This window comes from Terrapene carolina, unplaced genomic scaffold (genome assembly GCF_002925995.2).
Source record: "Terrapene carolina triunguis isolate 2854851 unplaced genomic scaffold, T_m_triunguis-2.0 Scaffold69, whole genome shotgun sequence".
NCBI lineage: Eukaryota > Metazoa > Chordata > Testudines > Emydidae > Terrapene > Terrapene triunguis.
Window position 1 is genome coordinate 39,963,434 of NW_020664420.1, and position 12,075 is coordinate 39,975,508.

Below are 12,075 nucleotides of genomic sequence, written 5' to 3' on the forward strand. Positions count from 1 at the left end.
TCTTGGGATGCAGGCTTCTGATAGTTTCTGCAACTTTGATTTGAAGTACACCTCTACCGCGATATAATGCGACCCGATATAACACGAATTTGGATATAACGCGGTAAAGCAGTGCTCCGGGAGGCTGGGCTGCGCACTCCAGCGGATCAAAGCAAGTTCGACATAACGAGGTAAGATTTTTTGGCTCCCGAGGACAGCGTTATATCGGGGTAGAGGTGTAATTTGAGGCCTCCTCCCCCTTTAGATCCACAAGTTCTTCAGTCCAATCCACTTCCCTAACTAGTTTCCTTAATTTTTTAAAGTTAGCCCTTTTGAAATCAAAAACCCTAGTCACATATCTATTTTTGTTTATCCTTCCATTTAGTTTGAACTGAATTAGCTCATGATCGCTCGAACCAAGGTTGTCCCCTACAACCATTTCTTCTATGAGGTCCTCACTACTCACTAAAACCAAATCTAAAATGGCATCCCCTCTTGTTGGTTCAGCAACTACTTGGTGAAGGAATCCATCAGCTATCTCACCCAGGAAAATCTGAGCCCTATTATTACTAGCACTTGTCCTCCAGTCAATATCTGGGAAGTTAAAGTCTCCCATGATCACACAATTCCCATTAGTATTTACTTCATTAAAAAACATTAAAGAGGTCTCTATCCATATCCAAATCAGATCCTGGTGGTCTATAGCATACTCCAAGCACTATCCCAGGGGAGGCTCTAGTAGCTTTCTTCCCCAATGTGATTTTTGCCCAGACAGACTCTGTCTTATCCATTCCATCACTTCTTATTTCTTTACAGTCTACCTCATCATTGATATACAATGCTACTCCACCACCTTTGCCTTTATTTCTCTCTTTCCTAAACAGCACATACCCTTCAATACCTGTACTCCAGTCATGACTACTATTCCACCATATTTCTGTTATCCCTGTAATATCTGGTTTCACTTCCTGTACCAGTAGCTCTAGTTCCTCCATTTTGTTACCTAGGCTCCTTGCATTGGTGTACAAACATCTTAATTTTTGCTGTTTGGCTTCGCTCACATTCTTTATCCGATTAGACACAGACATTCTACCGCCAGTATCACCTATTTGACTGGTATCTACGCTACCCTTCCTCCTTATGACCATTCTCCTACCCATGGCTGTATCCTTTCTTACTTCATTTTCTTCCCTCTCAGTGTTAAAATCCGGCGTGGAGATTACCTGGACATCTCCCAACCATCTCCCCCCAATTCCTAGTTTAAAGCTCTCTTCATCAGTTGTGCCAGCCTCCATCCTAGAAGTCTATTTCCCTCCCTACACAGGTGAAGTCCATCCCGAGAGAACAGTCCTCTGTCCATGAATGCCTCCCAGTGGCCATACATCCCAAAGCCCTCCTTATAGCACCGCTTCCTGAGCCATCTGTTGATCATCATAATCTTGTCACACCTTTGTTGCCCTTCTCTAGGAACAGGCAGAATCCCACTGAAGATCACCTGAGCCTCGATTTCCTTAAGCGTCTTCCCCAGCCTGGCATAGTCTCCCTTGATACGTTCCAGCAAGAAGCTAGCTGTATCATTTGTTCCCACATGAAGGACAATCAGTGGATTCTTTCCCACTCCCGTTAGGATTCTCTTCAGCCTCAGGTCCACATCCCATATCTTAGCACCCGGCAGACAGCACACGCTTCTGTTCTCTGGATCAGCTCTGGTTACTGGCGTGTCTATTCTTCTCAGTAAGGAGTCCCCAATCATGTAGACCTGCCTTTTCCTGGTGATGGTGCAATTCTTCGGTCTATCCCCTGTTCTTGCCATGAGTTCTTGGGAAGAACCTTGGAGATCCTTGGTGAGTGCTCTTGGGCTAGCGGAGGGAGTGTTGAAGAGTGAGAAGGGGCTCTCTCTCTCTCCCTTTTCTTTTCTTTTTTCTTCCCTTTTCTCTCTGACTCCCATCACTGATATTTAAAAAATTCTTACTGTGGGTGCTGTTGCTGTCTGTTTGGAGAGCCAGCCCCTCTAAATGCAGGGCTTCCCATTGACAATTGGCAAGGAGGCATGCTGCTGCCTATAGTGTTGATTCACCATAGTTGAGGGACTAGCAGAAGAGTGCAGGTCAGGGGTATTCAACCTATGGCACCTGCGCCAAAGGCGGCACGCAAGCTGATTTTCAGTGGCACTCACGCTTCCCGGATCCTGGCCACGGATCCGAGGGGCTCTGCATAGATTCGTAGATTCTAGGACTGGAAGGGACCTCGATAAGTCATTGAGTCCAGTCCCCTACCCTCATGGCAGGACCAAATACTGTCTAGACCATCCCTGATGAACATTTATCTAACCTACTCTTAAAGATCTCCAGAGATGGAGATTCCACAACCTCCCTAGGCAATTTATTCCAGTGTTTAACCACCCTGACAGTTAGGAACTTTTTCCTAATGTCCAACCTAAACCTCCCTTGCTGCAGTTTAAGCCCATTGCTTCTTGTTCTATCCTTAGAGGCTAAGGTGAACAAGTTTTCTCCCTCCTCCTTATGACACCCTTTTAGATACCTGAAAACTGCTATCATGTCCCCTCTCAGTCTTCTCTTTTCCAAACTAAACAAACCCAGTTCTTTCAGCCTTCCTTCATAGGTCATGTTCTCAAGACCTTTAATCATTCTTGTTGCTCTTCTCTGGACCCTCTCCAATTTCTCCACATCTTTCTTGAAATGCGGTGCCCAGAACTGGACACAATACTCCAGTTGAGGCCTAACCAGCGCAGAGTAGAGCGGAAGAATGACTTCTCGTGTCTTGCTCACAACACACCTGTTAATGCATCCCAGAATCATGTTTGCTTTTTTTGCAACAGCATCACACTATTGACTCATATTTAGCTTGTGGTCCACTATAACCCTTAGATCCCTTTCTGCCGTACTCCTTCCTAGACAGTCTTTTCCCATTCTGTATGTGTGAAACTGATTTTTCCTTCCTATGTGGAGCACTTTGCATTTGTCTTTGTTAAACTTCATCCTGCTTATCTCAGACCATTTCTCCAATTGTCCAGATCATTTTGAATTATGACCCTGTCCTCCAAAGCAGTTGCAATTCCTCCCAGTTTGGTATCATCTGCAAACTTAATAAGTGTACTTTCTATGCCAATATCTAAGTCGTTAATGAAGATATTGAACAGAGCCGGTCCCAAAACAGACCCCTGCGGAACCCCACTTGTTATGCCTTTCCAGCAGGATTGGGAACCATTAATAACAACTCTCTGAGTACGGTTATCCAGCCAGTTATGCACCCACCTTATAGTAGCCGCATCTAAATTGTATTTGCCTAGTTTATCAATAAGAATATCATGCGAGACCGTATCAAATGCCTTACTAAAGTCTAGGTATACCACATCCACCACTTCTCCCTTATCCACAAGACTCGTTATCCTATCAAAGAAAGCTATCAGATTGGTTTGAAACGATTTGTTCTTTACAAATCCATGCTGGCTATTCCCTATCACCTTATCACCTTCCAAGTGTTTGAATATGATTTCCTTAACCACTTGCTCCATTATTTTCTCTGGCACAGAAGTTAAACTAACTGGTCTGTAGTTTCCTGGGTTGTTTTTATTTCCCTTGTTATAGATGGGGACTATATTTGCCCTTTTCCAGTCTTCTGGAATCTCTCTTGTCTCCCATGATTTTCCAAAGATGATAACTAGAGGCTCAGATACCTCCTCTATTAGCTCCTTGAGTATTCTAGGATGGATTTTAATTTAATTTTAAATGAAGCTTCTTAAACATTTTAAAAACCTTATTTACTTTACATACAACAGTAGTTTAGTTATATATTATAGACTTATAGAAAGAGACCTTCTAAAAAACGTTAAAATGTATTACTGGCACGGGAAACCTTAAACTAGAGTGAATAAATGAAGACTCGGCACACCACTTCTGAAAGGTTGCCGACCCCTGGTGCGGGCAATGGCAATTTCAGGAAGAGTACTTCAAAAGAAAACACACAGACCCCTAGGAAGTGAAGTTGAGTGCACCAAAGATGAGTTACTGTCAAAGAGATATTGGTGCAGTCAGTGAAACAGCGGGGTGAAAACAGACAAGGAAGCCCCCCAATATCTGTGCATGTCCTTTAGAACATGGACAGATGTCTACAGGGATCCATTGGCCAATCCCCTTCTCCCTGCTTCCCCGGTGCATAGGTAGGATACATAGGCCATGTTGTGGGAGGCTGAAGCAATGGACAGGTGTGTGGAGAAGATTCTGTTCTCACCAACATCCATGCAGCACCCCCTGTACAACTATTTTACTCTGGTTAGGTGAAGTGATGAAAGATTTGGCTCTATATGCATCCATTGTACTTTACGCAACAGCAACTCAGTAAACATTGTATAGAAAAAGAAAGAAAGCATGTATTAAATTAACCAAATTGCGCTGGAACACACATCACTTTATTCTGCCCAAATAACATTTGGAAATAAAAAATAAAGCCAATGTTTGGGGTGGTTGTGACAAATTGACATGAGGCTGTGATTCATGCTCCTTGCTGCCAATAAAATTGAACAGCTTCCCTGTAGAGAAGAAGAGGTGCTAGTTAATAAATTAATTGTAATGTTATGTTTAGTAGGACAAGATAACTTCAGGCATATACTGTGTGGTATCTCTACAATAATATATGCATGTTCAGTTTTTCAGGAGGATGGCATTCCCTGTGGACATGTTGGATAATTACAGTCATGAAGACTTGGAGAGTTCTGCAGAAGACTACATGTCTGATCTTCGATGTGGGGATCCAGAGAATCCAGAGTTTTTGTCTCTTGTCAGCAACATCAAAGTAAGAGAGAGAAAAATCTGAACCGATTTATTTCTTGATTATTTGCAATTGAACGTAGAGTAAAAATGCAGATAAATCAAGTCTGTGTCTACTGTGTTAAAATGAGTATTTAAATAAGTATTATATTTTCTATATGTTCCTATCCTTTTTAAACTGTATTTGTATTGTACTTTGGAACACCAAACAACACATTTGTTTTATACCAAGTGGGATCTTTGTGTCAGCCACTCAGATTGTTGGATGATGAATCTATGTATATTGAACAATTCTCTTTCATTTTAAATCATAACTAGTGAGTCAGGCAAACTCTCTTTGCTAGAATTAATCACAGAAATGTACATGCATAAGTTATGCTAGCAGTTACTGCATCTAATTGGTCATTTATGCCTCAGTTTTGCAAAGTGATCTGCTTGGGTGGACCTTTAATCCCATAGGCAGTCCCACTGACATCCAAAATGGTGTCTATATTGGACCATTTGTTCTAAAACTTTCCCTTTTGCCGTCACAGCAGCAGTACTGGTGGAGGCACTAATAGAGACCGGATGCTGGAATTTTATGATCTGATCCACCTTATCACTTAGCCTGTCTTTGTGATGTAGTGGTCAAAATCGGGTCTGCCTATGCTGGCACTCCCACTTGCTAGTATCTATGGTAACAGTGGTGTGAAATTTTAACTAAAGAGTCTAGAGTAAGTGAGGCCAGTGGGACTCTAAGCAAGAATAGGGGTTCTCACTTGCAGATCCCTTTCCAGGAGCAGACTTTTAGGCACTTTTCTCTAATCATGTAAGTGCTGTGTGCGTAAAAATAAAAATTCTGAGCCATAGCATACCGTAAGCTTTGAACTGTTTTATAAGGAAGCAAATCTTTCTCATAGTCTGAATGTCTAGTCATTTGTTCATCACACAATCAGTGCTAATATATACATATTTATTTTCTCAAATATCTTCATTAAATATTAGAAATACTTGAATTTAAATAACTTCAAAATCATTTTGATGAAGATATTGAACGTTCTAAAACTAAGTGGTTCCAGTTTCCATATGTTGGTGCCTTAATGCCGCATTTTGGTGCTCAATTGAGCATTTGGACGCTGAAGTGCCTATTTTAGCACCAAAACGTGGGAAATGTTCACTTGTTTTAAAGGTGACCTGGCCTGCAAGGGAAGACAATTTGGGTTTGTGTATCAGGCATATCAAGTTTTTTCTTTCCTGTTTCCTGGAAGTCTTTGTTAGAAGAGTCTACAAAATGTATTTGAGGCTTTTTTTAGCCCTTAATTGAGGACGAGATGTTGACTCTTTAATAAAGACAGCTTGTCTTCCAGTTGTTCATATAGCTTTTGAGTCGAATAGATATGAACAGAAATAAAACTGTCTTCCCCTCTCAGTAGAGATTCACTTCCTTGGGATCAGCTCATAATGTTAGGCTGAGCTTTGTTCAGTGCAGGGCCTAATGGTAGGGAGAAGAGAGGGACATAGGGCTATATGCCAACTTTGCATTCCACTGTTCCCTGGCACAAGTTGTACAGCCAGAGATCACCCCATCATGCTCGTGACCAGAAGCTATGAAGGGTGTTAACCAGTTGAATCTCCAGCTGGTCACTTAGGGTATGTCTGTGCTGCAAAATAAAATAAAATAAAAAATATATATATTTATATTGGGTGGCAGAGAGTCTCAGGGCCCGGGTCTACAGACTCAGGCTCACAGAGCTCGTGCTACGGTGCTAAAAACAGCAGTGTAGATGTTGCTGCTCGGGCTCTGAAAGTCACCCACTTCCCCCAGGTTTCAGAGCCTAATATCCAGCCTGAGCGGCAACATCTACACTGCTGTTTTTAGCGCCATAGTGTGAGCCCAAGTCTGTAGACCCGGGCTCTAAGACTCGCTGCTGCGGGTTAGTTGAATTTTGCAATGTACATGTACCCTGAGGCCAAATTTAAGGCTGGCCTATTAAAATTGAGGAAATGGCCCAGTCTATCTGATGTCGTAAACCTAATAGTTCTTCAGTCATTTATAGAATCATCCAGGAAAAATAGGATAGACAAAATGTGAATTCCTTTGATTGTTTTTGGTTTTGTTTTAACAGAGGAAAAACTTTTTAAACCTCCTCCCTCCAACATGCATGCACCTTGGAGGTCATTTTTATAAAGATCTGTATTATAAAGAGGCAAAACAGGGCCAAACTCCAGTGGTGGGGGTGTTTTTTTGGGTTTGCAGGTCACCTTTAAGCATCCAAGTTTGAAAACTAGGTTTGCTTGTCCTCTTTAGCATGCTCTATATATTTGACTAATGCTATATTAGCAAGAGTCCATTGAACCATTCTAAACTCTTTTTTCAGATTCCTATTAGCTTGTCAACTATAGGCTTCGTTCCTCTTTACGGTGGAGATCAGACACACAAAGTTCTTGCTTTATTTGCACCTGAGGACTCGCTCACAGGTTTCATTTTAAAATTCTAATCTAAATGTTGTAGCATTTTGCTTTTTGTGGCAAATACATGTAACCAATCCTTTACTCATTCCATGCTACCTTGCAATAACTAATTACCTTTTTCAGCTTGAATGCAGTGTCCATTACCTCCATTTTCATATTATTGTTAATTTCTGTTGTAGATTCTTATCCACATCTCAATAAGTGTGAAATTACTGTACCAATTGGAGCGGAACCAGCTAGATTAAATTTGGAAGATGTGTAACAAAATGAAAGACAGTGCCTTCCTGATTTAATGTGCATAATAATTAAATGCACCATGTACTTTCTCTTGAATTTTCTCCTCTCTGGCTTCTTTGATACCCAGCCATCCTCCCCAGTCCATCCAAAATGAGGCTACTAAATTTATCTTCCTCTTCTGTCAAGCATTAATTGAGTCCCTCCACTGATCTGCCTACCACTTCAAGCCCCTTTTAGTCTACCACATCAAGTTCAGACTCATTGTCGTTGCTCAGCTGCAGCTGACATCCCGTATTGCATTTACCTTCCAGTCCTCCACTGTGCCAGTCTCAATGCTATGCTTGTCTCCTTCTCCCAATTCTGTCTCTGAATTTGCCCATGCCACCCAAAGTACAGAATGCTACCTCATGCTGATCACCATCCTACCACCCTCTCCACATTCATCTCCCTTGTTGAGATTCACTTTTTCTGTGATGCCCACAATTGAACCAAAAATTTAAAAAAAATAACTCTGTTATTAACTCCTCTGGGTCCCGAGCATATCCAGTTTCTTTGCTTACTGTCCTTTTAAATCATCATCTCTTCAGAGCAGGGAGTGTCTTCATTTTGTGGCTGTACAGCACTGAGCACATTGTTTGCACTAAAGAAAATAATAAATGCATTAATGTGCTTCTTACTACAGCTTAAAAGATGTCTATTATAACTTTAATAACTTTAGTTAATAACTTGGGGGGAGGGATAGCTCAGTGGTTTGAGCATTGGCCTGCTAAACCCAGGGTTGTGAGTTCAATCCTTGAGGGGGTCATTTAGGGATCTGGGGCAAAAAATTGGTCCTGCTAGTGAAGGCAGGGGGCTGGACTCGATGACCTTTCAAGGTCTCTTCCAGTTCTAGGAGATAGGTGTACATCTCCATATATTTTTTTTTTTTTTTTTTTTTTAGTGAATATCTTAGGTTTCAAAATGTCAAGACCACTAACTTTTTATATCCATCTTTTTCCTTTCAAGCTGTAGCCTTGTATCTTGCTGACCAATGGTGGGCCATCAATGATATTGTGAGAACATCTATCCCTTCTAGAGAAGGGCTCCAGCAGGTAAGGAGCTCCAGCATTTATATCTTAACAGTTTTTAATCTTGTAAGGACCACTTTATATAAATGTAATGGGGATAGTTAATGATCTGATATGTGTTGTACATTTTGATTTGATTTGGAAATTAATCTAATGGTGCAAATAAATAGGTAGGCCATCTTGTGTAGTGGGAGCATCAGCGGAGATGGAGGAGCTGGGGCTCTTTTCACATCTTAGTTTTCCATTTAGCCGAATTCTTCAAAACAATGTTGCTCTTGTGCAGCACTATCATGTGAAAGATACTTTGGCGCTAATGGTTTAAGGGCTACCTTCTGAGACTCATGCTGTTTGGGCCCTGGCAATTAGGCACCTCATGGGAGTTGTGCATTGTACTACTGGAGAAGCTTACCGGGCTGACCCCCCCCCCTTTTTTTTTCCTCTTTAAGTTTGTTGTCAATTGTTAGAGTACCTTTCTGAGGGAGAAGGTTGGGGATGAGTTAAGTGAAATACAGAGATGGTGGCCTGCAGTGTTGGTATGGGGTTTGAGGAAGTCCAGATAAAGGACATGCCCTACTGTCTGTTATCATTAAGGCTATGTTTTAATCATGGGTATTTTTAATAAAAGTCATGGACAGGTCATGGGCAGTAAACAAAAATTCATGGCCTGTGACCTGTCCATGACTTGTACTATATACCCCTGACTAAATCTTGGGAGGTGGCCTGGGGGACGCTGCAGGTGCTGGGCGGGGAGTCAGGGGGCATCGCTGGTGCTGGGGGTAGCGGGGAGTGTCCCGGGACCCCCGCTCGTGCTGGGGTGGGGAGCGTTGGAGGGGCTGGCATGCTCCCTACCTGGCTCTGCAGCTCCCCGGAAGCGACGACATCCCTCTCCCTCAGCTCCTAGCAGAGGCGTGGCTAGGAAGCTCTGCACGTGGCCAGGCAGCTCTGCATGCTGCCTCCATCCATAGCATTGGGTTCGCAGCTCCCATTGGCCGAGCTCCAATGGGAGCTGCAGGGGTGGCCCCTGCAGGTGGAGGTAGTGTGCAGAGCTGTCTGGCTGCGCCTCTGCCTAAGAGCTGAGGGATGTCACCACTTTTTGGGAGCCCCCCCCACAAGGTGAGTGCCGCCCAGAGCCCTCACCCCCTCCTACTCCCCTGCCCTGAGCCCCCTCCCACATCTAAACTCCTGCTGCTGCAGGGGGGCAGTGGCCAGTGCGACTGGCGCAGGGGCTTCCCGAGCTGCTCAGTCGGCCCTCGGGTCAGCCATACCGGCCACTGCAGAAATCATGGAGGTCCCGTAAAGTCACGGAATCCGTGACCTCTGTGACAGACTCGCAGCCTTAATTATCATTCATCATCAAGCTTGTATAACTTTTGTTAAACCATAGCTAATGCCTGTGTCTTTTGAAACACATTAGACTCTAATTTTGCAGCAGGGAGTCCAGAATATTTCAGCATTGCCACCACAAGCTTTTTCCTCTTTGCTGCCCCCATGTCCAGTAGAATCAATGCAGTGTTGTTGTTTAATTTATTTTTTATATTTAAACTTATTTTATTTGATGCAGCTCCCCCCACTTCACCATCTCTTTCAGTGTGCAGCATAATTGCAATGTGTGTGCAGAAATGAGGGAAACTTGGTTAGGGTGCCTGAGACTTTTGGTATTGGGGAGAGGGGATGTCTCTCCTCTTTCGGGGCGGGGGATGGTGGTGACTCTGGATTTTCAATGTAAACGAGGGTTGAATTCCTTGTTTCCCATCACAGAAAATCTTGATGATAACTAGCTGCCACACTGTACCACATCCCAAAATCTGCCAATGTTATACTCCAAGACGAGAGACAGTTTTAAAACTGAAGTTTCATTAAACTTGGTATATAAAAAAACAAACAAAACCTGCTTGCATACACCCCATTGCTGTCCTTTTAGAGCTGCTGCAACCAGAGCTATTCCCTTTGACCCCTTGAGCAGCTGACCTTCAATCCTTAATGGGACAGGGCACAGGTAAATCTAACCTAGACATTCCCTTATGAAAGCTGTACTCACCCTTCTTTTCCCTCCCCTCCCCCACCCCCGTAAATGTAATGTCATCCCAACATAACAAAATTTAAAATACAGTTCATCCATTTGACTTATTAGAAGTCATGCACAAGATCATAATAGTCATTCTCAAGTGATTCTTTGAGTCATTCCTCTGTCACAAGTTCTGGTACTGATGGTGGAAGCTTCTGTATCTTTCTTCAGTTTATTTCACATTAAGCAGAAAATGTTTGCAGCAATTTTTGTTCCACTATCCAACTGAATAGTCAGTTCTGAACACCTTAAATCCCAAAAGACACTCATACTTTATGAAATAACAGTTCTTATATGATCAATGGTATAACCATATAACTCCCACGTTTTTCTTTGAGTGATGGTCCTGATACGCATGCACACTTTGTGCTTGAGTCTGGAATTTTTTGCAAGCTGTATCTGTTCGCCTGCATGTGTGCCGTTTCTCTCCTCCTGCTCCAAGCCAAGGGCATAAAATGTGGGGCAAGCCGACGCTTCTCCGGTTCCTTCTTACCACCTGATGGTTCTGAGTTAGAATCTTCAGTATCCTCAGTTCCTTTTTTTGTTACCGTGTCATTGCTGTAAGATATTGTATATAGTTATTTTAGTAGTCTTTATACTATAGTCTACATAGTGTAGTTAGATGTATTTTTCCCCATTTTCTTCCTTCCCTGGGACTTTTTCCCCCTCAAGAAGTCGGGCATTATGCCCACAGCCGCGGAGTTCAAAAACTGTTTCCTGCCTTCCTTTTCGGCGAGCGATGAATATCTACACTGCCTCACCGCTTGCAGTTCTGCCAAGTGCAGCATCTGCCGCTCTCTTTGCCCCAGAACTCATGAGGGTCTGGAACTGAGACTCAGAAAAGATCTCATGGAGAAGGAGATGTGGGCCAGGGACCACACTCTGTTCGTCATGCTCATCAAGTGGGCAGCACCCCTTTGAGCATGAGCTTATGGACAAAAGCTAAAGGGTTAAGCCTAAGGAGAAGGCTTCACATAAGCAAAGGGTACTCTCATAGACATAAGGACAAGCCATCTTCATCTACAGCTGCTCCGAAGAGAGAGGATCCCTCCCCAACTCCATCAAAGTGGGGAGAGCCAGTGTGCACAGGCACTAAGAACTTAGACCCGAGTAAATATTCTTGACAGGAGAAGGAGGCGTGCAAGTTTATATATCTGATGGTGAAGGCTTGGGATAAACAGCTCCCGGTGCTCCCGTCCACTTCTAGAGCCGATATGCTACCGGTAGTGATTGGGAGCTGACCATCTTAGTGGCCAGGGAAGCTTGAGTTCTGAAGGCTCTGCCAATGGACTCTCCTCATACCCCAGGGCAATCAGAGACCTACATCTCTCTGGAGGACACGTTTGCTCTTCCCTATCCGCATTCATCCTTCCTATCAGGACTGTCCTATTCCGGGACATTCATATACTAAGGAAGAGACTACCCCAATGAGGCAGCGTGTTCTCCCATCGCACCATTCAGCCTTGAAGTGCACCCATTGGTATTTTCA

At 43.2% G+C, this 12,075-nt stretch overlaps 1 protein-coding gene across 2 annotated transcripts in view; it reads left to right on the top strand.

Moving 5' to 3' along the window:
- The first annotated feature begins 4,652 nt into the window (after positions 1-4,652).
- FAM169A (family with sequence similarity 169 member A) overlaps positions 4,653-12,075 on the top strand; it is a 39,273-nt gene continuing 31,850 nt past the window's right edge. For both annotated transcript variants that reach the window (XM_029910939.1, XM_029910940.1), the window contains exons 1-3: positions 4,653-4,791; positions 7,124-7,223; positions 8,460-8,545. In XM_029910939.1, coding sequence (XP_029766799.1) covers positions 4,657-4,791; positions 7,124-7,223; positions 8,460-8,545 — 321 coding nt within the window. In that variant the 5' untranslated portion in view covers positions 4,653-4,656. The remainder of the gene's footprint in view (positions 4,792-7,123; positions 7,224-8,459; positions 8,546-12,075) is intronic.